The sequence below is a fragment of the Pleurodeles waltl genome, chromosome 8, assembly GCF_031143425.1.
Source record: "Pleurodeles waltl isolate 20211129_DDA chromosome 8, aPleWal1.hap1.20221129, whole genome shotgun sequence".
In the NCBI taxonomy this organism is placed as follows: domain Eukaryota; kingdom Metazoa; phylum Chordata; class Amphibia; order Caudata; family Salamandridae; genus Pleurodeles; species Pleurodeles waltl.
The window spans coordinates 515,479,139-515,506,333 of NC_090447.1; the positions used below are offsets into that span (position 1 = coordinate 515,479,139).

At 43.6% G+C, this 27,195-nt stretch overlaps 1 protein-coding gene across 1 annotated transcript in view; it reads right to left on the reverse strand.

Annotated features, from left to right (window-relative positions):
* Window positions 1-27,195, reverse strand: part of SEPTIN10 (septin 10) — a 437,643-nt gene that overhangs the window by 277,801 nt on the left and 132,647 nt on the right. The window contains exon 5 of the mRNA XM_069204503.1: window positions 19,712-19,898. Coding sequence (XP_069060604.1) covers window positions 19,712-19,898 — 187 coding nt within the window. The remainder of the gene's footprint in view (window positions 1-19,711; window positions 19,899-27,195) is intronic.

The following is a 27,195-nucleotide window of genomic DNA, read 5'->3' on the forward strand; positions in this document are numbered from 1 at the left end:
AGTGTGGGATGTCAAGTGTAGGATCTGTTCAATTAAATAACAGATTAAGTAAAGGCTGTACTGGGAGGAAAAACTCTCTAAACTAATTCTGTCTGGGCTACCATCAGAAATCCCAAGCCAGGAATATGTTGTATGTGTTCTAATTTTCATCCTAAACATATTTCATCTCCTTTAGTAAAGGCAGTAATACAAAGCGATCACAAAGAGGTCTCATGGCTTGCTTTTTATTTTTGTTAATTCTCTCAGGATCCGGGGAAGTAGAGGAAAGGCATCTGATTAAGTTGCTGAACAATTGATTAAAAAAGGTTCCTTCATGACCTAGGAAGCACAAACCTGCTGGTCTATTAGTGACAGTTCTGGATCTGATTGGTTGCGAAGATTTGGTGTACCTGAGGAATTAAAGATGTGGTCCAATTTGGTTTGGTTTAGATCCCGTTCATAATACTGGTGATGTGCTGTGACTGTCAAACCTGGAACTGGTTATCTCTTGTACATCATTTACTGTTATTTGGTTATGGTTTTGTAAAGTCTAGAACCATTTGTTCTGTGATTCTTTCAACAGTGGACTGGAATGTGCTTCCAGGATTGCTGATGTTAACAAATACTTGTTGTGTTGTCTGTGAGCACCAGCACAAAGTATTTCTTTATTCTTGGAAGGAAGGAGGAGGAGGCCTTATGCTATAGCTCTCAAATCGGAGGACATTGATAAATAGCTGTGCCTCTTTCAATGGCCACTAGTTTCTGACGGCTGGATCCGGCAAATGTGCACTTCACTTTTGTAAGAGGCATCTCTGTTCATTACAACATATGCTTTTTTCCAAAAGAAAAAATAAGCCAAATGTGGCCGTTTCTGTGTTGTGCCCACCAACGTAAGGCTTGTTTTGCTTGCCTTATCACCACTATCAAGTATCAGGAATAATCTTTCGGTTTGTAGCCACTCTTTGTCGAGCTCTTCTTGAAATAGTCTTAGCACAACATTATCCTTAAAAAGAACTTGAAGAATCGCACAGTAACTGACTTTTCTTTCGCTAAATGCTGGGACAGTATTGTCAGATTTTCAACTCTCTCTTTGTATAGAAAGTTATTGTTTATATCTGTGTCTAGAAGAGCTCTCACAAACTGGATCTTTCTGCATGGAATAAAAGACAAGTTGTTTTTTAGAGTAAATCCTAACCTGTCAAAGCGTTGTAGACGTTGGGGTTTTGGAAGCATTTCCTTTGACTAGTCAGTCATCTATGTATGGAAACATTTGATGGCCTTTCTTTCTCAGGTGTGCCACTACTGGTGCCATGCACTTCTTATACATTCTCAAGTCAGATTTGAGGCCAGACAGGAGCGCTTCTAACTGATAGTGGCAACCAGCCACTTTGAATCTTGGATATTCTGATTAGCTGGGATGGATCCTGGGTTTGAAAATATACATGCTGTAGGTCTAGAAAGGTCATGTAATCTCCTTTTTGGAGAAGTTAGAGAACTGTCTGTAAAGTCACTATGAGAATGTTTTTTACAAAACACATTTAATTTGAGTAAGTCTAAAACCGTTCTGCACTTGCTTGTTTTTTTGTCCTGATAAAGAAAAAGCAAAAATAAAAACCGACATTTCACTGGGACTTGGAGACTTGTTCCATCACCCCTTTTTGTAAAATGGGGAGAATCTTGGCTTGTAACAGACCAACATGTTGATGTGGCCTCCTGGGTGGTAGTGGCTTCTTTATGAATTTCAGTGTGTGGCCAAATAGTACCAGACCCATCATGAACAATCCAATTTTATATCAGCTCACTGTTTGTAGCAAGATGAGATCTTCCCTTCTACAGAACTGTCTGGATTCTTTGTGAAGTTCACGTGTGCAATGTCACTGTCGTCTTGAGTCTTCATTGCCTCGTGACTGATTTCCAGCCTTTCTGTGAGTGACCTGTTTATGACAGGATGTTGATGGTAATGCACTATACTGCTTATGGTATCTGGTATTTTTGGATATATAGATGGTTGACAACATCCTCTGTAAGAGTACGTTCCCTACCTTGGACTCCCTGAAAAGGCTGAGGTCGTCTTTGCTGAAGGACTCTGCTGTGTCTGTAACAGACTTTATATTCTGGAAGGCCTTATTTCCAAGCAGTCCTAACATGGACACTCCACTGTAAAGTATGTCAAGGATACTTCTACTCTTTACCTCTAGTATGAAGAGGTTGAACATTATCAATCCTGAATGAATAAGCCTCCTGAAACCAGTTTTTCAATGTCCACTGCTTTATCAATATTTGCATAAAACATATTTTCGCTTTCATTAAGAATTTCCTTCACTACAGCCTTTTTATAATCTTGTAGGTGGTTTTATCCTACACAATAGACAGGCATATTTGGTAAGAAATGACAGCCCTTTTGAGTGTAGCACTAATTATATTGATATTGTTGAGTCACCTGCCCCCTTTGTCAGGTGGCGAAGAGTATAACCAAGTAAAGTTTCTGAATAACCTTTTAGACACCTGCATAATCAATAAATCTGCATAGGGGAATTAATCAGGCAGTATTTCTAAGGGCCTTATACTTCTGATCAGGTCCAGAGATCATAGCTGCTACGTGGCTGCATTTTTCATCACCTGCAGGCCTTCTGACCAAATATGGTCAATTACTGATATAGCCTTAACTGACCTTGGTCTGCTCCTTAAAGGAATGAAGGAAACAGTTGTTTTCCTTTGTTGGCACTGTTAATTCTGACCTTTACGATGCACTGTTAGTGACATCGTGAAAGCCTCCAATGTCATTAGGTGGAGAAGCTGATGTACAGGATCGACATGGGTGCAACATAATCTTCTCATTCTAGGGCAATATGCTGAGGACTATTCAGAAGTATTTGCCATGTTACATTTTTTTGCACCTTTGCTATATATAGCCCAGTTTTAGAACCCCTACACCCTCTGGCAAAAGTACAGGATGAACATACTTACAAACTTGGGACGGGAAATCTGATGGACTGTAGCTGTGGACCACCTACACATTACATGAAGATAGTGTTTTATGGGCAATAATTAGTTCTGCTGGAATATAGGATTATTTTTTGTATTAGAGAATTCTAACTTCCTTTCATTGTGGATGGACAAAACAAGGAATCCACCCTAAATATTTTAAACACTTGATTAAAGGTAATATCTTTCTGGTGCAGACTTATACAGATCTAACTATAAAAATAAACACAATCGTAGCAATGAAAGCAGTTAATAAGCAAACAAATAAAAAGACTTGCATAACCATGACAGTTTTTCAATAATTCATTGCATCAAATGAAGCAATCAGTCTTTGCTAATCATCCCCTCCTTGCTTAGCCCCCAGGCAAAGCTAACTTAGCACCAAAAGTGCTCCTCTGCGTGTCTTTAGGTGGCCTCTATCTTATATACTCTAGATCATTGACATGCCAATTGTTTTATTAGCTTTTATACTTTGAGAAGGTCTCTCTCTGTCTCAATTATAGCGTTCATGAGCTGACAAAGTCCTCCTGGTTCCGAGGCTTTCACAAGGGATTTTACTACTCAGCTTACAATCTCCCTTTAACTAAAGAAGATTTTCTGCCAAGTATATGTCTGTACAGGCTTAAATACACTTTCTGGATTCATTTAAAAAGGGCAGATCTTGTGATGAATGATGTAAAATGCAAGAATTAGCATATCAATTCTGTTGCATCTTCACTAAATTCAATACATTCGATCACACATTATAAATTATATTGATGCATTTATAGGAATAATTAATAAAGCATCGAATTATAATAAAGTTTATGTTATATGTTGTACATGTGCAATCAATACTAAATGCAAAAAATGTTTATAAATTAAAAATGTTTACTCTGATACCTGAATATGCAAATATATTAAATGAAACAGGGGTACACAAGCAAAAAATGCAAAGAATTCATCATCCCTTCTTCCTGATCATCATCAGAATAGGGGTTATTCTCATTTGGGGTGCGGTATGGTGGGTTGCCAAATGTGATTGCTGCGATAATGGAGGTGAAGGAGGTTCTTTAGAGCAGCCTGACAAATTACAGAGTAGGCTTTTGTATCTGTGCCAAGACAATAATGCCTTGTAAAGGTATACACTGACTTCAAAGTAGCTGCTTTACAAATGTCTGATAAAGGAATATATCCAAGTCAGGCAGTGGTGGTTGTTTCTCTCCTGGTAGAGTGGGCCTTTGGCTAGCCAGACAGAGGCCTATTCACTAATTGGTAACAGGGGGGTATGTACACCGTTATTCAGCAGGTGACGGACTAATTTTTAAGTAGCCAGACCTTGACTGATGTCACCTTAGTTGATGAAAAGTTAGTTAGATTTGTGTAGTATTTTGTTTCTAAATAAAAACGAAGCACCCATGGGCATCAATTCACCAAAATGCCAGGAGTAGCAGAAGTGACATCACGTGCCGTTTGACCTCCACTTTCACTCACAAGCATACTTACCCCTACATGCAATTTCACACTTAAACACACACACTCTCTCTCGCGAGCGCGCACACAACATACATTTAAAAGCATTTTTTACTTACTTCATGCTGCCATAGAAGGGCATATTCCAGCTAACTGTACACAATTTTTATTACACTAATAGTGGATAATGTTTTATTTTTTATGTTCAGAAAAGATATTATTCTTTATATATTAACAGAAAATTTCTTTTTTTTTTTTTTTAAACAACAGCAGAGAAGAGAATTGGTAGGTAATTTTACAGAATTACATACATGATTTGTTTGTCTTAACCCAAGATAGAATAATAAATAGATAGAACAAGGCATTGTAAGCATACATCGACAATACTAATGGGTTAGATAATTAAGTGCAAGGAGAAGTAGATTAGAGAAGAGTAAAAGAATAAAAGAAGTAAGGGAGAAGGTGAGAGATAGAGTAAGATGTAGGTTCTTGTCTCTGTGGGGAGTAGATAATTTGATGTGCTGGAAGGTTCGAGGTTTGAGCTCTTGGTACTAGGGATGAAACATTAAGAAGAAGTTGTTCACTGGGGTTTACAGGAAGCAAAAACGTTATCTAGGAAGCCCCATACGTTATGTGAGTGAGATGTCCATGGGGAATGCTAGAGTGCAGTGTTGTTAGCTCCGAGTATTTGAATAAACCAGTTCAGCAAAGATTTAAAATTGGTTTTGTGTGTGGCTTTCCAGTTTACGGTAACAGACTTGATTGCTGCAGTGAGCATAAGGTCAAGGAGAAGGCGATCTGATTCTGACCTGATATTGGCATCTAGGAAGCCAGTAATTAAGTATGAAAAATTGTTTTTTGGATTAATATGGAACAGTTTGGAGATAAAAAGGAAGACTCCAGACCAAAATGTTTGAACCTGTGTACCAAAAAAAGATCAGATGAGGAAGGTCTCCAATCTCTTTCTGACAGTTCCAACATGTAGGAGTGTCCGCTATGTGTACTGTGTGTAGGCTAGAGGGTGTCCCGAAAATATTATGTAGTGTCCAGAATTTGGTCTGCGACACAATAGGGGTAACCTTGTGTAGAGTCACTGATCTCCAAATTTTTGTCTACTCTGAGTCTGTATTCATCAAACCAGATTGGTTATTCCAAAAGACTAGGGTCTTCTTCAGAGAGTTGGTAGTTGATGGTTGAAGGAAATGGTATAATTTAGAAACTTGGTGGCCATATTTGAATAACTTCAGGAGTAAGGAGAGGATTGAAGGGTCCTCGTGCAGGGGGTGAGTTTTTGACAATGCTAATTTAAGTTTAAGGAAGTTATAGAATTCCTTGTCTTCAATATGGTATATATTTTGTAGATTCGCAAATCTGTGAGGGTTGGAGGGTGTACCTAGTTGTTTGGGGTAGTAAATGCCCTTGTTTATCCACGATTACCAATGGAGAGTTTGTCCTTTGTACTTGATATTAGGGTTGTGCCAAAGGGAAGCGGTATTAGAGGATTTTAATTTAACTTGTAGTTTATTGTTAATGAACACAGTAGTGCACATTTAGTATTTCTGAATATATATTTGGAGTATGGTATAAGTTTATCAGTTGAAGTGAGTAGAGTTGCCAGGTCTAGGTTTCCCAGTATTGCTTTTTCTTCTTCAAACCATAGAGGAATATAGTTTGAGAGTGGTGAAAGCCAGTAAGATCCTTGTTTGGTAAGAAATGCTGACTGGTAGGTTCTGAAGTTAGGTAGGTTAAGACCTACTAAAATTTTGGGGGGTTTTAGTTTGTATAAGGCTATTTTAGGTTTCTTACCTTTCCATAAAATGTTATTGATTATATTATCTATTTTGTGGTGGAAGTCATCAGTGAGATACAAGGGGAGCATACTTACTAAGTAGTTTACTATTGGGGATATCATCATTTGTATTGTTTCGAGGCGACCCCACCAGGTGATGAATTTTGGAGACCATCCCTCTAGCAGCTGTTTGACTTTTTGTAGAGTTAAGTGCTCATTATGTAGAACAGTGACAATTAGATCCGATCCAAATTCTAAACCTAAGTACTTGATATAATTTGGTTGCCATGTAGTCCCAATAGAGTTTGTGGGCCTAGTGGGGTTAGTGATTTCACTTCTGATTTATCTCTGTTTAATTTATAGCCAGATACATGGGAGTATTGTTCAATTGTGTCCATTAAAGCCTGAATGGAGGGTTGAGGGTCATCGGATATAATTAAAATATCATCAGCGTAGGCTATCAGTTTGATTTTTTTTATTATGGAAGTCTATACCTGATATCTGTGGGTTATTATTAATATGCAAGATTAGCGGTTCAAGGGCTAACAGGAAGAGGGAGGGTAAGAGTGGGCATCCTTGTCTCGTGCGTTTTTCGAGGTTAAAGTGCATAGAACCATGCTGTTTACAGAGATAGCAGCCTTAGGGTTACTATATAGTGCCATAATCATTTTTATAAAGACATCTCCAAGGTTAAAGTATTTGAGAGATTGTTCTAGGAATGTCCAGGAGACCTTTTCAAAAGCCTTTTCTGCGTCCAATGCTATAGCCACTGATGGCGTGGATAAGTACTTGGCTCGCTCTATGGCATGGCAGAGAAGGCGTGAATTGTCGTCGGCCATCCTGTTTTTCAAGAACCCTACTTGTGAATTGCTAATTAGTTGAGGAAGGAAGAGATTAAGTATTTTGGCTAGGATTTTTGCGTAAATTTTAAGGTCATGGTTTATTAGCGAGATTGGTCTATTATTCTTTGGTAGTAAGGAGTCTTTACCTTCCTTGGGAATGATAATATTTGCAGATGTGCCGGGAATTTTCCCCAGAGGAGGCGTATGGAGAGGGGTGGAGGGAATTTGTGAATGTTTTATAGAATTTGGCGTTGAAGCCATCTGGGCCGGAGCCTTATTGTCCTTTAGTGTGCCAATTGCATCAGTGATTTCCTTTGTAGAGAATGGTTTGGCAAGAATCTTGTTATCATCATCAGATAGTTTAGGTAAGTTTAGTTTATGTAAGTATTCCATACATTGTTTGGGTGTAGTCTGGTTATCGTTGGAGTATAACTCTGTGTAGAATTGGCTAAAAGTGTCTATGATTTTTTGCGGGTTGGTGTGGACTGAGTTTTGCTTATCCACGATAGCAGATATCTTCTTTTGGTTTTGTTTATGTTTTAAATAAATATGAAGCTAACATTTTCCCTGCTTTGTTGGATTCACATAGTTTAAGGTCCTTAAATGTATTAATCAACACGCCTGCACGTTCGCTGAGTATTCTGTTGTATTCCGTATTTCTTAGTGGAAAGCTTATTTAGGATCTGCTTTTCTAGTGTTTTGACATGGGAGGCTCCTAAGAGGCCAATTTCATGTTCCAGCTCCAAAATGGTTTTGTTCTTTGCTTTATTGATTCTAGTTTTCAAATCTATCAAAGTGCCTCTTATGGTATCTTTAAGAGCATCCCAGAAGGTTTGAATATGGACATCCGAGGCAGAATTATTTGTAAATAAGTCAGCAATGGACCACTCAATTCGTTTTATATTCTCTTGGTCTTTTAAAATCTTGTCGTTAAATCGCCATCTTTTAATCCGGTTTCTGGGATTGGACCCAGCTATTAGTGTGTTAATGATGCATGGTCAGAAATCAATATTGATGCAATATTTGTTTGATCTATGAGGTAAGTATGGGAACCCGGGATGAGGATATAGACTATTCTTGTGCACAATTCGTGTGGGTGAGAATATAAAGAGTAGTCTCGCACAGCAGGGTGTTGGAGTCACCATGTGTCTTTAATATCGTGTTTCAAACAAATGTCCTTTAGGATTTTATGTGCTTTGGGTCGGCGGCAATTACAACTGGATTGTCTGTCTAGGGTGATACCTAGGGGAAGGTTAAAGTCACCTGCAACTATTGAAAGATCATTATTTGGTAGTTGATCTAATTTTCCTGAGATCATGTTCCAGAAGTCGCAGTCGTCATTATTTGGGCCATATATATTAACTATGTGAATTCTAGTTTCATCACTCTTTAGAGTTGAAATGACCCATTTACCTTCTGTATCTGTGATGTAGGACTCAGTACTCAGATTGGCTTTCCTGGAGATCAGTGTGATCACACCCTTTTTCTTGTGAGTTGCCTCTGAACAGTGAATATCAACAATTCAATTGGTTTTGAGTTCGAGTGCCTCTAATTCAGTGATTCTTGTTTCTTGAAGGAGGATAATATCACCTTTGGATTTGTATAGATGATTCATTATTTTCTTGCGTTTCATTGGATGATTTATGCCCTTCACATCCCAGGATATGATGCTGATACTTTCTTTATTAGGGGAATTTGCCATTGTAAAACAGGAGGAGATAGGGGTGTGTAGTAGTGTGTTGTGGAGAACCTCCTCCAGAGGGAGAACGGCTTCGTGGGAATGGAGCTGCCTTGATATGCAGGTGGAGTCTACAAGCGTGACAGTGGTTCCCAACCTTTTGGTTTCTGTGGACCCCCACTTTAAAATTAATGGAACCCAGGGACCCCCGCTGAGTCATCATTAGAATCCGGGGACCCCCGCCTGAGTCATTACTGGGAGCTGGGGACCCAATTTGTCAATATTTGTTAATATTTTTTATTTTCTAGGCTCTCACGGACCCCCTGATAAGGCTTCGCGGACCCCCATGGGTCCCCGGAACACAGGTTGGGAACAACTGGTGAACACTGTTCATAAAACTGAGTTTAGCGTTTCAGTATTTGTTGCGTGGACAGTGAATTGAGTTCTTGCTAATTGTTATTGTATGAGATGGATTCTTGGATGTTTTTATATCAACCCTATACTGTTCGGTAGTTAAATTCAAAAGAGAAGTAGAAGAGGAAGGAGAGAAAAAAGGGAGAAGACAGAAAAGATACAAAAAGGACAAATAAAAAAAAAAAACACCCGCCCATGTAGCCCCCGCCATGAAATAGTGCTATGGAGATGGCGACAGAAGAAGGGCAGACATCTATCTGTTCTCTTACTTGCTACCTGACCTTCAACAGGAGAGGACCTACACTGCAAGTGCTGCTGTGACCTGTGTCTGGAACCGACCATGGCTCGAGTCACTGGGGACCGGGCCCCTGCCTTCACCGCAGCGGAGTTGGAGAGACCAGTGGATGGGGTCCTACCCCAGTACCGAAGTATCGAATGCTGTATGGGCCTCCAGATCAACAGGTGAGTACACTGTGAGCACGATGCATGGGGCATGAAGGCATGTTGTGCTGTATGTGAGGGCCTCGTGTAGGGGTGGTGGTGGAAGGGTCCTGGGCAGGGTGCTGCATGTATGCTGGGCAATGTCTGTGCGTAAAGGGATGTGAGAGATATGGTGGGCCATGCGTGTAACAGGCTGGACAGTATGGCTGATACCTTTTTCTCTGTTTATTTCCCTGCAGGTCAGCGCCCATCAGAAAACGGGTATATGGCGTGCCATCGCCAAGGAGGTGCGGACCCTCGGGGTCTACGGCAGGCGGAACACCCACTGTCGCAAATGGTGGGAGGACCCGAGACGCTGGGCACGGAAGACGGCGGAGGCCCCGTGGGGGATGGCTTCCCAACGAGGAAGGGATGCTTGTCGAATCCTGACCCCCTCCGATGGCCCGCATACTGGCTGTGGCCTATCCAAAGCTAAATGGGTGCTTGAGGGCATCACAGCAGCCACAAGGGGGTAAGTACAGTTTCCCAATATACTACTTGCACGTGGTGGGGTGGTTTCTGGGTGGGGGATGTGGGCCTCTGGGTGCCCCCTAGGCCAGGCCGGACATTGCAGGGTAGGTCCCATGTTGGGAAGGGGCTGATGGGTGTGAGGTATGCTGCTATAGGAGTTAGGTATTCCTGTCTTTGGGCTGGTGACTAGCATTGTGACTGGTAGTGCATTGCATAGGTCTATTCCCTGTGTGAAGGTGCTGTGTATGCCAACTGTGGTGTTGGTGCAGCCGTTGACCAAGTGTATCCTTTGTCCCCCCCCCCCTTTTTGTCACCCTGTCCTTCTGTGCATTAGCATCATCTAGCAGAGGAGCAGAGGCACCGGCGACAGAGGGAGCTGCATCCCACATGGCCCAAGAGGCCGAATCCACCGACGGTGAGGGCACCAGTGGGACGGAGGGCGAGGGGAGCAAGACTACAGAGACTGGAGGGGACAGTTCTGACATTGATACCTCCTCCGATGGAAGCACCCTGGTGGTGGCGGTCACCTCTGTGGCCACCCCAACTGCAGGTACAGCCGCCAACCCTGTACCAGCACCATCTCTGTTGCGCAGTCAACCGTAGAGAATGCCCATCCAGGGCCTGGCAGGTCATTTGCAACAAACAAATTAATTCCTGGAGGGCATTTGCTCTGGCATGGCGGCCCAACAGAAATCAATCCAGGCTCTGGCCTCCTCCCTAATGGCAGCCACTGTCCATGTCTCTAGCCTCCCCCCTCCAACTTCCTCTGCCCAGTCCCATTCCTGTGAACCCCAACCTATCCCAAGCACACGTTCAGACCAGCATGCACCAAAGACAACACACTGGAGTGGCTCAGGCAAACACCAGCACCACACATCTTCACACAGGCGCTCACACAAACACCATCCAGATGCAGACACACCAACATCCACTGCCTCCACTGTGTCCCCCTCCTCCTCCTCCTCCTCCTCCTCCTCGTCCACCCCCTCCCAGTTGCATCTCCACTCACACCTGCATGCACTACATCCTCATCCACTACCCCCATCACCATCACACCTATCCCAACAAACCCCTCATTGGCAGTCACCACCCCCACATCCATGCACACGTCCCCTCTGTCCTCTACCACTGTGTCTGTGCCCCCTCCTCCCAAAGTACACAAACGCAAGCACTCAGACACCCAACAGCCATCCACTTCACAACAGCATCCTGCCCATGCACCTGCACCCAAACACAGCAGACAGATACCTCCAACAACCACTCTCTCTTCCTCCACTCCCAAGCCTTCACCCTCTTCCCGCCCCAGTGTCCCTAACAAGCTTTTCCTCTCCGCCGTTGACCTCTTCCCTAACCCTCCCCCACCCCCAACCTTCAAGTCAGGCCAGGATGGTCAGAACCCAGGCGAGCACCTCAGCCACCCAGTCCATGGCCACAGTGGTGTCAGCAGCTACTGCAGGTGGGAGAGGCTCCAGGGAACCAGCCATCGGCACTGCCAGTGTGCCTGCACCAGCTGCCAAGGGCAAGGGCAAGGAGGCACCACTAGTTGCCAAGGGCAAGGGGCCTGCAGGCAGGAAGGACAGAAGGCCTGGTGCTGGGACTGATTCTGAGCACCCACCACCAACCATGGCGATTCAGCCGTCCGAGGCTGCAGGGGAAGGGCTTGAGTATCCCCCACCACTGGCATTGCCAACAACAGCACCACCACCGGCACCGCCACCGGCAGCAGCAGCCCCAGTGGGCAGCCATCCGAGGCTGCAGGGGACTGGCAGGAGCCTCCCCCCACCACTGCCCGCACCGCCAGCAGCCCCAGTGGGCAGCTGTACGAGGCTGCAGAGGATGGGCAACAGTCCCCCCCCCCACCACTGCCAGCACCGCCAGCAGCCTCAGAGGGCAGCCATCCGAGGCTGCAGAGGACGGGCAGGAGCCTCCCCCCACCACTGCCAGGCCCGACACCAGCCCCGCTACTGCTACCACTGAGCAGCCATCACCGCTGGCGTGCAGTGTGTAGTCCTGCCTCCATGGACTGTAGTGCATTCTGGACCATGCAAATCCTGTGGGAGTGACACCCAGGTGAGAGAGTGACCTTGCACTTCCCAAGATCAACATCACTTGGCACAAAGCCCCCTCCAGAACCAGTGGAAGAAGCCATCCACTCACCGCACCCTTGCCAGGATGAAACTCACTGGGTACAATGCCCCCTCTAGAACCAGTGGAAGAAGCCATCCACTCACCGCATCCTTGCCAGGATGAAGCACACTGGGCACAAAGCCCCTTCCACAACCAGTGGAAGAAGCCATCCACTCACCGCATCCTATCCAGGATGAAGCACACTGGGCACAAAGCCCCCTCCAGGACCAGTGGAAGAAGCCATCCCGAGAGACTGTGGCCTTGCACTCCCCAGGACCAAGCAGTGGGCAAACCACCCACTTGAGAGACTGTGGTCTTGCACTCCCCAGGACCAAGCAATGGGAAAACCACTCTCTTGAGAGACTGTGGCCTTGCACTCCCCAGGACCAAGCAGTGGGCATGTAGCCCCCTCCAGGACCAGTGGCGTTGTACCATCTTCCGGCTGAGATGCCCCTCCGTTCCCAGTCCCCCTGAGGTGCCTGTGTATTTTCGACCTGATGCCCCTGTGGTGTTCCGTCAGTCTTGTTGCAGGAGTCAAGAGGGGCCTTGGCATTTGTGATGTGGCCCTGTGGCCCAAGGACATTGTGGACTGGGTTGTGTCCCTCTATTTGTATATTCTGTTTTGATTTTGAAGCACACATTTCTAGATTTTTATCTTATTACACACACTTTAATCAATTCCTTTTGTTCTTGCATTATTCCTGAGGGGTACGGAGTAAATATGTTTTCTTACTGCATCTGCTTGTGTGTCTGGTTTTGGGGGTGGGGGTGGGGAAGTTGCGTGTGTGTGTGTCACTCTCTTTTTCCTCCCTCCCTCCCTTGTGTGCTAGACGGCTGTACTCACTGTGGTCGTCTTCACCGGTGTTGATGTTCATACTGAAGAAGGGGATAGACGGGCATGGGGAACACCTGCAACTCGGGCTCCATGGCGGCGTGGTTCTTCCCTGAGTCATCACAGGTAAGTCCTTTGACTTCTGAGATCTGTTTCCGCCGTGCTTTTGATGTTGTTGGTACCGCCCCAGAAAAGGTGGCAGATAGGCCTGTTGTAATAGTGTGGGAGGTACATTGTCTTCTGCCTGCCTGTTGGCAGATACCGCTGCGATGCTTGTTGCTACCGCCGTGGCGGTCGGTGTGCTAAAGTGGCTGTCGGTGTGGGCGGTTTCCGCCATGGTCATAATTCCCTTTTTGTTACCACAGGCCTGTTGGCGGTATTACCGCCGCTTTTTCACCGACCGCCAGGGTTGTAATGAAGGCCTTGGGGTTTCCAGTCTACAGTGTGTCTATTGTGTAACGCCAAGAATCCTTTCCTTTTGTCAACAGTTGTTTTGGAGTAATCTTGCGAAATATAGATTTTCGTTCTGTTCCAGTTGATGTGATTATTTTTGTGCATGTAGAGGAAAATTGATTCAGTATGTTGGAATCGCAGAGGTTTGCAAACTATTGGTCTGGGTTTGAAAGATGGGACCCGGTGTGCTCTTTCCAATTCTAATTTATGATCAAATTGAAGACCAGAAACCTTAGTCAGCCATGTCTCAAGAAAGGAGATGCACTGATGGAGTGAGTCTTCTTTTGTTTCAGAATCTTCAGAGAGACCAAAAATTTTCAGATTAGCTCGCCTGTTACGGTCTTCCAAGTCAGCACTATTTTTTTCTCCTGGACGTCGTAGAGGTGTGAAAGAAGAGAAGTTCCTTGTTTGTTTTAATTCTAGCATCTTCCGGGTCACTGAATCTTTGTTCTGCCTCAGATACTTCATTGTTGATGGTATTAATATCCGCTCTGATGGCAGTTAGTTCAAGTTGCATTGAGTCAGTGTTTATTTTGGTAGATTTGGCTAGGTCATGCACATCCGATCATATCCATCGCACTGTTAATGTCAGTCTTATTTTTGATCAGAGAATCCGGAAAGTTGGTTCCACCTTGGAACGTTTACCATGTGGCTTGTTGTCCTTCTCAGCCATTTTGAATAATGCGATTTGTAGGGAAAGGTTCAGTTGTTTACTATATTTGACATGAGTGACTTTTTAGGGACACTTGTAGGCCACTAGATTGTTATCAGCGCACAGCAATGATATTAGCTATGTCTAATCCGACGTGCAAGGCACATGTGCACTTCGTAGTATGGTGATTTTCTTAGATCTGCCAGCGTTAGCCTGGTGTCATGGAGAACATGGAGAACATGAAGAATGATTGAGCTGTGCATAAGGACAACCTTTAATTGTCTCCTTTCATCCAAGTTGGGGTAGCCGTGTGTAAAAAACGATAACCAGCACATGTTCGTAGCCTGGGTGCCATTTTAAGGTCAGGCAGAGTGAGAGCGCGTCATTCAATTGAATAGTTTGTACGTTTGTTGGTATCAGATAAAGTGTAACTTAGCCAAAATGTGTTCTGGTACAGTTAGTGCAAAGTTTGTGGGCCCATATTGGTATTCTGTACATTTTCGCACGCTCCTCACATTGTTTAGGATCGGGGTGCCGCCATTTTGTGGTGAGCGTGATCGTATCTGTGCAAAGAAACAAAGTTGGAATCACAACATTTGGATGCTTCTGACCCGAACATGTAGCGTGAGGTTGGAAGCTTCCCAGGGCAGACTAATCTGGTATTTAGTAGAATAATGAACTTGAAGCGGCTGAGATGTTCAGTTTTCTCACCGCATCGCCAGGACAGATGGAGTTACATACCCATGCATCTCCTCGCCCAAGCCACGTCCCCGTGGATAATGCTTTATCATTCACTATTAGTGTAATAAAAATTGACAGAAAACAGAGAGTGCAGCCCAACTGACGTCCATAAGGACGAACTGCCACTGTGTTCCTGGCACTGAATTTGCTACCTGTGAGGCCAGGGGTCGCAAAGGCAGTGCCAGGGGTAGCAATGGGCAACCCAGGGGTCGCAGTTGCGACACCTAAATTACGTCCATGGAAGCACCCTTGAAACATCCAGAGAATTCAACGCAATCACTGATGGGATCACCTGGGTCGCCGCCGCCTGAGCGTCCGTCAGCAATTGTAACACTTCCTGTGACAAGTTCGGATGGCCTTTTGCTTCCTCCATAAGGGCATGAATATAACGTCCCAAAATGCAGGTTGCGTTGGTTGACTTCAAGGCCATACTACATGAAGAAAAGGCCTTTTTGGCAGAATGGTCCATTTTCTTCGATTCCCTGTCCGCAGGGGTTCCGGGGAACGAGCCAGGAGAGGACCGGGAAGAACAGGAGGCCTGAACTACTAAGCTCTCCGGTGTCGGGTGCTTGGAGAGGAAGACAGGGTCACCAGGTGCCGCTCGATAGCGTCGTGCTACCGCCCTGTTGACAGCTGCAGAAAACACAGGTTTCTTCCAAATGTCTTTGATGGGGTCCAGAAGAGCCTCATTAAAAGGCAAGAGAGGCTCTGCCGTCACAGAAGTTGGATGAAGCACCTCTGTCAAAAGGTTCCTCTTCACCTCCGCAGCCGGAAGAGGAAGATCTAAGAAGTCTGCAGCCTTCCGTATTACTGCATGAAAAGATGCAGCTTCCTCAGTATACTCTCCAGGGGAAGCCAGATCCCACTCAGGGGAAGTATCGATGCCACTCGCAGTATCCAGTCCTTGAAAGTCACCGGAAGGCTCCAAGATTTCACCCTCTTCCAGGTGTTGTCTGCTGTATTCTTCCTCCTCCAGAAGGCGCAAAGCCAGACATCTGGATCGAAGTCTAGATTCGAGACCCGGCGTCGATAAGGCGTCGGCCGACACCGAAGATCTTCGTCGGCGCCGAACCTCGGATCCATCCGGCGCTGGGCCCTCTGGCTCCACAGGAACCTTGACTGTGGACTGGATCCGAGGCGAATCCATCGGCGCCGTAGCAGGTGTTGCAGGTCTCCTGGGCTTCGTCAAGGGCATCGGTGCCGCTTCGGCTGCAGCAGACAAAAATGGCATGAAAGGCGCCAACTTATAAGACGCCGGAACACCCAAATTAAAGGCCAAAGGGCCCGACGGACCTGCTTGTCCTCCACCCGGCGCCATGGTGGAAAAAATGTTAAACATGGCATTCAAAAAAGCCGCAGGATCCGTACCCGGCGCCGGGAAAGCCGGATATTGCTGTTGCACCAGCGCCGGCATAGAAGCCGAAGATGGGCCAGGCAACTCCTAGTTAGGAGAACCCTATGGTCTCTGAAGAGGCTCTACCTCGAAAACGGACCCAGGTGAAGTCGGAGTCGTAGGAGGCGGAGGAGTGATGGTCGAGCTAATCTCCCACGTCAGACGGCGCCGAGCTGACGGAGATGCCGATCTGGACCTGGACCGTCCTTTACTCGATCGGCGCCGGGAGTCGTGACGGCGCCGAGAGTCTCCATGGCGATGATGAGCCCTCGAAGATCTCAAAGAGGACTCTCTCCGATGATGCCTCTCCTTCTTTTTCTTAGAACGGGCCAAGAATAATTTAGCCTCTCTTTCCTTAAGCGCCTTAGGGTTCATGCGCTGGCAGGAGCCGCATGACTCGACCTCATGGTCGGAACTAAGGCACCAGAGGCAATTCTCGTGGGGATCAGTAACCGACATTCGACCCCCGCACTGGTTACAAGGCTTAAAACCGGATTTTCTTGGTTGCAACATTGTAACCGTCGATACGCAACTGTAGCTCCCTGTGAGCCTCGAAGAAAAAACGTTACTCGGAGGCACAGAAAAAAGGGAACGGACTTCTGCACGTCGACGAGGGCTTCTTATTGCCTAGATGACGTCATACGGCGCCGCGTGGAGTCGGGCGATTGTGACGTCATCGTCGACGTGCAGAGCTAGAAGAAATTTCCATCGAGGCTGGCGCGAAGGGGAGAATTCTTTAGGTGAGGAATCCACAGGTAGGTGTATCCATCAGAAAATGCATGGTTACTGTATCGTCTGCTTACATAAATATTGTGTTCTTTGTAAAAGAATGTGGTGCAAGATAGACTGCGTTCCTCTAAGTTAACTAGTGCTTTACAAGGCCTCATTGCCCTACCATTGACCTGGTACTGCCAGTGCTCTCTCATGCGCTCCACATACCGATGGTGGTGGCTCTGTGACATTCATCTGAGCTGGAGATCATGGTAGAAAGGGATTCCTTGAAGCAAGTTTGCTGCTCTGCTCCACAAGAAAGTTTGTCTTGTTAATGTTGCGAGCTCTAGCTTGTTGTCCCAGTTGTTTAGTCTCCGAGACCACTATCATCTAGCACTGCTGGAGTGATCTCATATGAAGTCTTGTATTTGACACAATGGAAATGCAGGAGGCCATGGAACATAGTAGAGAGGAAAACTGGTGGGATGATGTATTGGGATTCATCAGGAGAAGATAGCCTTCCTCTCACATTGGTGACACTCTTCTCTGAAGGAAACACTTTTCCTTGAATTGTATCTAGTGTTGCCAGCAGATACAAAAGATTTGGCTTTTATAGACTGATCTGTAAGCCTAGAGAAGAAGCAAAGATATTTTGGTTTTGAAATCCTGTTCAAATTGCTGGGGCTTTTATGAGACAGTTGTCTAGGTACAAATATACAAATATTCCTTGACAAAAAAGGTGGGCTGCAATTACTGCAATGCATTTTGAAAAGGTACAAGGGGGTGTCTTCAGACCAAAAGGCAATACGGCAAACAGGTAATCTGTGTTTCTCACGGAACATATCAGGTTTTTTCTTGTGTCTGCAGATTACAATGTGCAAATATTTATCTTTGAAGATCTATTGCCTACACCCAGTAGCCTTGCTTTAGGTGAGGGAAAAGAAGATGAAGAGTTAACATTTGAAAACGTTCACAAATGTTGGTGTTTCATGGATCTAATATTGGTATGAATTCCCTCTTTGGGCCTTTCTTTTGTAACATTATAGGTGGGAATTTGCATGACCTATCTCGAGGCATGGTTTGCGGATGAAAACATTCTCTTGCCAAAAGTTTCCATACGTTTGGACTCTCTGCCAGGAGGAATAGTAGGAAAGGCATTAGGGATCCCTTTTCTGGTGGACGCCTACATCACCAAACACTCAGGAGTTGGATGTTGGGTTGAAAACTCAGGGTCGCTTGAAACTGTCCTATGGCAGCGTGGATATGAGGAAGGAAAGGAGGGCCAGAAAATGGATTTGCCCACATGCCAAAGAGCATATTAGTGAGGGCCTAATTGAAGGGTTAAAGAGGTTCAGTCGGTGCCTGACCAGGCTGAAGGACCAGAGTAAGAACATTAGTTTTTACCTCTACATGGTGAAGGTCAAGGACTTTGGCAGCTGTCCTAATTACTGTCATAAAGAATGTCCTTTCTTCATTTGCTAGTCCAGGGGTATCGGGTGAGATATGCAACCCACTGGCACAGTGTAGATCTATGTACCAGTTATCTTCATTATAGAGTGGGGCAAATTCCTTCTCATCACCTCCATTGTTGTTTCCATATGGCTGACTCTGGTCAGAGTCTGAGCCAAAAAGTTGATGTAGTGCCAGTGCGCGACAATGTTATAGTGTCGGCGTCAGAGAGATTAAGGATTCAAAAAGATTAAGTATTGGCAGGGTCATCTCAGGATCTTGGCATTCCCTCGGTAGAGGTAGTTACTAATTTTGCTCAGAGTCATATACCACAATAGGTTGTGGATATGCTGCTGCACCATTGGTGCTGGCACTAATATCCAAGGAATTGGTGGAGATTTTGGCACCGGACCTGAAGCGGGTTCAAATGGCACAAATGATGCCAAGGACAGATCCACTGGTGCAACCCAACTGGAGGGCCCTGCGGATCAGTGGGACCCAAAGGCATGCTAATGGGAGGCAGATGTGTGCTGAAGATGCACAGCATAGCCTCTGTAAAAGCTTCAGCCTATGGACCCTGGCTGTCTGTACATAGTATTATTTGAACATATATGAATGTAAAGTGTTGCAGTGTCTATCAATGAAGATCCTACGATGCAGAAGGAAATGTTACTTACCTCTAATCCTAGTTCCCCATCTTGATTATTCCCTCTAAACCATAAACCACAGAGAACCTCCATGGAGGATCATCAGAACACTTTTTAGAATCTATTTTGAAAAGCATTAAAATAGAGGAAATATGCATACAGGAGGCAAAATGTTCTCTCTTTATTACTTTTTTCTCAATACAGCCAATAAACCTAATTAGTCCTACAGTATGTTTGAATGAAATCACCACAAGTGTTACAGTTTTTTTTAAACACAAAAATATAGGCTCTAACACACAGCTTCTTAAAAAAGTATTGCAGTAACTACATCTGAATAAAGTCATGTAAGCAGTCTTGCAACTTAATAAGCATTAACAGGAGCCGCACATGGGCTGACTAAGGGTACTAGCAATCCAACCGCCTTTCTCGTGCACTAACATAACACACACTCGAATGTGATTCAGCAAGACAGCACATCATGCGTGTAAAACATCCTGGTTGCAGAGGGTGGCAACACCATTCTTAATTAAGACTGATGCAGTGTGAATAAACTGAGAAAATATATACATTTAGGTTTGTATAAACATGTGAAACTTTAAGAGGTTTCAAGGCCTACCTTACTGTCTAGCTTCTTCATCGTCAATAAATCAAGGGTTTTCAGTGAATGGCCAGTAGGTGCAAGGAAGTAAAGGCAGACATGTACGCGTGAGTCGTGGTATCTATGTAAGGAACGATTTATTTTCAATTCTTCTTGGAGGTAGGACTCAAATTGTTTATCTATGTAGTCTACAATGGGCATGTAGCTGAAATTAAATGAAAAACAGAAAAGTTAAAGAGAACTTTTTGAAACATAATTATTTTGCAAACAGTGAACTTGGATGTCGGAAAACCTAAAACATGGCCAGTTTATGTATGCAAAAATGGTATATACAGTTCTAACAATACATACATATGAGATTGCTTAGGACAAATGAATGGTTCTATTTCCCTTTAATATGTGACTATGAATGTAGTAGAAAAAGAAACACACATTCCAGTGAACCTGCAAACCCAAGTTTAAACATAATTTTAAGGTTGCCACATAAAAGGTAAATGTTTTAAACAAAACCTACTTAAGTAGTAAGCAGTTATATGGGGATATCTGAATATCCCTATTTGACCCTGGGCATATGCAATGTGTTTGGGAAAAGGATTCCCTGTATGGATAGATTCACTCCATATTATAATAAAGTGCAACAGCGAAATCAGTCACTATTACAGATCAGTCTCTCATCTATTCAGACTTAATATATATTTTCATAGGTATTGTCTTTGTATTCTTGTACGCACACATGTCCAACTGAAACATCCCAGAGCAATTGATCTACTCAATTTATTTGCAAAAGTTCACCACAGTGAACTTAAAACCATACTGCATTTGTACAGTTAGGCAGTACTTGTATTCCTGATTCAAAAATGGGTGTCTGATGTTATTCAATGTCCATGGTACATTCTGAGATCTTTCCAAAAGTATTCTAAAAGACCAATATAGTATTTTGTTTTTATACAGTGGATTCTCTAATCATTTGTTTCTCTGAGTGGAACCACTCTTCATTACAACTGTTGATGTATTTCATCGTACATCACTCAGGCCTCCACAGGACATAATACAAAGTCAAAGACCATACAAAACCATAGTTTATGCACGTGGAGGCTACTTAACCTGCTTTACTTGCGTTAAATTGTGTTATAGAGTCTACTCAGCACTACTTTTGGGGTGATTTAGGGAAGATTTTTTTTAACTGCGGGATAACATTTTAAGGGTGTTATATTTGAACCTTATCTGTAGCTTTCAAAAGGACCTTCAAAGTGTGCATTGGACGAGTCTATACCCAAAGAGATTCTGTGAAGAGCACTAGCTCTCTGCCCCCTCTGAACATTAGTTGCAGGAACATAGTCATAGTGATGCTCTTCTTCAGTCTGATGTGCCACAAAAGACTGATAAGTGAATTTAGAATAACTCCGCCCTTCTGGACCATCCACCAGAAGGTTTGTGCTCCTTTAAACATGGTCATATTTAGGGTGCTAGCCCTTAACTTTGAGATGTGTTATACTGTAGACAGGACCAAAAAGTCCCCTGCTGTCTGAATCTTCTGCGTCCTAGAGGCATTGAGGAGTTTGTGGTGACACTGCTTGTTGAAGTGTGCTCTGTTATTAAAGTAATTGCTATCCCTTTTTCAGACATGAATGTCATTTTTTATGCCTTTGCCATTTGTTTTGCCATTAATGTCTTCATCAATGGGCTCCTCAGCAGGACCTTCAACAAAAGGATTTTCGTTAAGGGAATTGTGGCTCATGAGGTTGATATTGACAATGAGGTGGACAGTTTCACCCTTGCCGGTGGAGTTGCCAGTGATGAAGTCATTGCTTTCATCCATGGATTTGGAAATGTCGCCAAATCCAGTTTCATTGTTGACCCCAGTGTTTTTTGATTCAGTGCCATCAGCGTTGGTTCTGCCAACAGTGCTGTCATGAATGATTTTGGTACCAATTCCAAGAGTTTTCCTCAGATTTCACTCAGTCTGAAAATTACTTTAGTGAAGATGTTTAAGGAGAGCCCAGCACATCATATGATGTTGCCTTTGACTAGACAGATTTATGTTCAATGTTCACCAGAATCTTCTTGAGTGGTTCTTCGGAAGTGGAAGGAATCCTCTAAGAAGGAGGTTTGGAACAGCATCCTTGTTCTGAGTGAACCCTTTTTTGGGCTTTTTTTCGCAGTTAGGGGGATCCTTGAGTTTCATTCCCCGAAGAGGGGTACCTCTGGATTTGGATTTTTTGAAGCCATAACAAAAGTCTACCCTCCCTGTCTTTGTGAGTTTTTATAGAAAAGTCAAGCATACTTTGTAGTCTTTTATCCTGTGGGACTTTTGTAGGTAATATGTGTATTCTTTGTGAGGATCGACTGAATGGAGTCTTAACTTCCCCTAAATCCCACAAAGGCCTGTATTTGAAGAATAAGACCTGGTACGTCTGATCCGAAACAACACCCAGCTAAGATCAGAAGGCTACTTTAAGATGAGAAAAACATTTTTGAAGACATTCATCTGAACTAGATTGAAATATCTGAAGAACACAGAGCACAGCTCAGGGAAATCTCTTCACACACAATCTGCAGTAAAAATCTGCTGCATTGTGGCCTCTAGGGAAATGGGATCACTCTGCCTTCACCTAAATGATTAAAATCTGGGTCTTCTAGAAAGTTGTGTATAAGCTACTAATGTGACTACTGGCTGACTGCTGAATTAAAATCTCTAAATACGTGAACCCAGGTAAAAAAGGAAGAAAATTGATAACCAGTATGACAAACATGCTCTCAAATGTCACTCCTAACTTCATAAGGTCACTGTCAAAAATGCAAAACAAATGTTTTTACTCAGGGCACATCTCAGAGGTTATCTGCCCATTAAAAGAATGTAGAGGTTTTCACTCTGAATAATTATACAGTGTTTCTAATTTCCTTACCAGCTGACTTTTTGACTCAAATTACTTTTGGACACCTCACTTTTGATCCCCCTGGACGCTACTCGAACTACACAAGCAATTTTTTATGACTGTGGAAGTTGATACAATCCTCGTACAGCTAATTTTGAGATACTTTAGATTTGCTTTAATCCCATTCACTATGCACCTCCCTTATTTTTTCCTGCTGTTTTGGCTGATGTCTTGTGTATTTTGAATCCACAGCTGTAGCTGAATAGAGCCCACTGGCACCTTCAGCATTGTCTGATTAGTGTCAAATGAGTATCCACTCATTGCATACACTGGAATTCCATAATATGGCCTTTTCCAGTCTCAAACTATAATTTCTGTGCTCAATTTCAGTCCTCTATTTTTCTCGGGCTCATGTATTCTTAGAGTCTTGATGATGATACTTCGATCTTTCTAAAGGATTGAAACGTTGTAGACTAGTTCAACAGACCCAATTTGAATGTACCTAAGAATAAAATGGGCCATGTGTTTCTTTCTCATATTGTCACACACATGTATCATTTGTATGAGAGCACAAAGCATGTCTCTCACAACACACCTACTGCACAGTCACATTGTTTTTCATTGTTTTTATTATACAATTAAATAGATTGATCATTTGATGTATTTCTACATTCATTGTTATATCTATGGTTTTGGTACCACTGTTATTTACGTATAAGCTTACCTGAGGCCTCAGACAATACTAGGGTTCCCTTGTTACCTCTAACCTTGAAAGTATTTTTGGCAGTGACATGTAAGGTACTGAGAATCTGTGGTTTAGTGCAGTAAGCGAGGGCCTTAGAAATGCAGAGAAAGGCGCTTTCATACAATACACAAGTTTCTGTTTCATAATACCATAAGCATTACACCACTCTATTGTTATTGTTACCCCAACAATACTCATAGTTGGAGATCAAATATCTATGTGATCTGAGACAGAAAAATAATTAACAGAGTTAATTACAGCCAGACAGAAAATGGTTGTGCTGTGATGACAACTATTTTCCAGGCAGAGGAGAGGTTGGGGGGGTGGGGGGGGAGGGTGGACCTTGTGTGGTATGTGAGAGTTGTTCTAAGAATTTGGTGCCACAGCTGAATTACTTTGCAGAGAGTCTGAGTCAAAGGATACTGGAAATGTATCAGTGTTCAGGTGTGAATTTTGGAGATTGTGGTATCATCCTAGTGGATGTCTGTATCATACAATCTGTAATGGTGTTTGTGTGGTGAATATTCTTTGCCAGGTAGATGGTGTTGGGTGGGATGGAGAACTCTGTGCTGCGCTCCTATTCCCAAGTAGACTGCAAGGTGTCAAATAAAAAGGTCTTTAATTGAAACATGACTTTGAGACTGGCTCAGTACTACAACATATATTGCACAGTTTGCTTTTAATGCCCTTGAAAGGTTTCTACTAATTTCGGACCAAATATGTGTGGGCCAATCATCAATTCATATTGCTCACACCTAGTATACTTTGGGAACATTCTTATGATTTGTGAATTGTGCTTGAGTTCACCAGGAATACAAACAGTCATTGTCTAGTTTAAGATCTGGAGGCCATGGAGCTTAGCAGGACCACAGTGGCTGTCACTGGGCAAGACTGAGGTGGGCCTATTCAATGGTGAAACACTGAGAACTTAACTGATGGAATAAGCAACTTCAGTCAGTTCTCAAGGAATAGTTCTGGAAGGGTCTCGTAGACCCCTCGAGGAAGCCCACAAAAAACAAATTATTTTGTTTTGCTCATTCTTCTGCATGTTCCTCTCTGTTGGTCAGTGTTGTAGCCACTCCGAGAAGCGGGCCATGGGGGCCTGTAGCGTTTGAACAGGGTCCTCTAATTCGGAGACCTGGCCATCAACCTCAGTGACCCTATCCACTGTTTGACACAAATCCTGAAGCAATAGTGACACATCCAGCTAAACTTGTCAATTTTGTTTTTTGATGCAGTTTGAGACACTTGAACTGCTTGTGGGATCCTATCAGTGGCACCTACTGATGTCACCTGAGGCTCTGTTGTGCATATTAAGGTCCCTAAGGGTGGGCCTGATGAGGGCGTGGGATCTAGGTTGCTTTTGCATAAAAGTATCAATTTTACCATTTGGGAATCTGATTGGCTTTGTCTTTTGCCATCTTGTTGTTAGGCGCATTGCCAAATGGAAACAATACCTATGGTATGCATAGTTTCGGATTCTTCAGATAGCATTTATAATGCGAGAGTCTAGATGTAGCCCCATCTGACTCCTGCTGTTCCCCTCACAAAACCATCCAGTCACTGGTGCTAGGATTATAGATCTTCACAACAGTGAGTAACTTATAGAGGCTCACCCTTTATCTGCTGCTAAATCCGAGACCAGTATGGTGAAATCCAGAAGGTTAATTCCTTGTAGTGGCCCACCCTGGCTGGGGACCTTGGTACCCATGTTAAGGGCTTACAGGCTTCCCTGACTGCTACAGGTTATTCAACACCTGGCTCAAGTGTAGGTTTGTTTGCTGTGCAGCACAACACTGCTGCACAGGCGCAAGCCACTAATCCCAGTCCCAAGTTATCGAGGACCTGTGGGTGCTACCACTCTCCACTGGCACCCTTCATCTTTAGAACATCAGCACCAGATAGCACAAGCCAGTAGATACCCTGTGATGATCCTCTGTGAGTAAGCGTTCCTCCAGTTGCCAGCCAGGGATCCACCAAATTCCTTCCTCACCTATTAATGCCTGGATGTTCTGCTTCCGCCTACATGTTGACAGTGGCTGTGGTGCCGCCACCCGCAAGGTCGAGCCAGCCAACGCAGAACATTAAAGTGCATCCACCACACCCCTTCTATATTTGCTTACCTTGATGTTATGTTTGTATTTGACATTGTGGGGTCGATTTATGTGGAAGTCGATAATATCTGTCTCAGTATTGTGACATACAACCAAGTGGGGATTATGAGACTGGTGTGAGAATCCCCAAACCACACTTTGTTAATATTTAACAATTATCTATCCCATTCTAGAAGAGACCATGCAAACTTGTACAAAACGTACATTGAACATGCCAATAAAATATTGGTCAAATGTAGGGTCACCTCAACTCGCATCTAGAAGTAAGAATAAAGGCCAAGAATCTCCACAGAAAAGCACATACTTTTTAATATTTCAGTAACAGCTATGTCACATTATTAAAAATACCTATCTCCTAAAATTACACAAGTGACAAGTTTGAATTAATTAAGAACTTAGAAGCATAGCAAACAATTGCAAAATGTAACACAGGAGATTTATAATTGAAGTCAAATTGGAGAAAATATTTGCATTTTGTGGACATATCCACAATGAGCAAAACAGACAGAGCATGAGAACCTTCACCAATGCACAGTGATTTAAGGTGAAAAAATGAAAAAACACACATACCTTTAACTGTAGTTCTCAAAAACTGACATCTTTCATAGATTCACCTACTTGAATCATCACCATAATAGAGCTGGGAGTCCCAAGGGACTCACAGAGAGCAGTATAATATTACACATAGATAGAAAAGCGTTAACATAGTCACAGAAGTAACCAACTGACATCTTTATAAAAAGATGCAAACTACAGACAATTAGAATACAGCACTGACTTCATGCTGTGCACCCAGGCCACCATAGATCAGATTCTGCAGCACAAGTATTCAAGAAGATTATCAAATACATTATCCTGAGATGGGGGGAGGGATGGACTGCATGTAAATCTGTAAAAGATGTCTATGTTGTAGAACTACAGGTGTAGGAAAATACAATTTTCCGACTCCAATATTGGATAGCCTGCTTTATTGTGACAAAATACTATGGCTGCAAACTCCTATCAAGCTTTATTCTGTTTCCAGAAGAGGTTCGAGCCAATAAAAGCATAATCTTCCAAGAAACAAATATCAATTCGGACTTCTGAATTGGTTTAAAATGAATTCTAATAAAGCGGGATAGAACCGTGTTAATTTTCTATGGATTGGGAGGAGTTCTTACTGGGGGAAAGAGACTGAAAAGACTGTTGAGGAATTCCTTAATACATTTACAAGACCGAAGGGAACGCTGGGGCAGCTTCATTCTTCAGTGTTAAATGGCAGTCAAATGCATGTTGACTAATGAGTGACTTTCGATAGAATTAGAGGCCACCCTAAGAGGAGAAGAAGAAACTCTGTGAACAGGAAATGTCAGGGACACCACAGCATGACCAGAATGAGGCAACAAAGTTCTCTCCTTATCTTGGTCAAGATCATCAGAATCAAGAGAAGCAGAGGAAAAGTGTAATAATACATTCTTGACCAACTGAATAAAACTGCATTCTCCCATCAAACCGGGATGGGCACATCTGCTGATGTAATATTGGCAATTGGCTGCAAATAAATCCAGATTTGGTTTGTCCCAGTGGTGTAAGATGCAGTCCAGTTGTGTGTGGTTTAGCTCCCTTTTGTGACACCATTTTGGTGATCTGCTGAGGTTTGCCTGCCCAGGAGTTGATTATGCTGTGTATATACTCCATTTTTATTTTGATATTGTTCCATAAGGCCCAGTCTCCTACAAAAGAGGATTGGAACATGTCCCTCTCTGCTTGTTGACATAGTACATACTC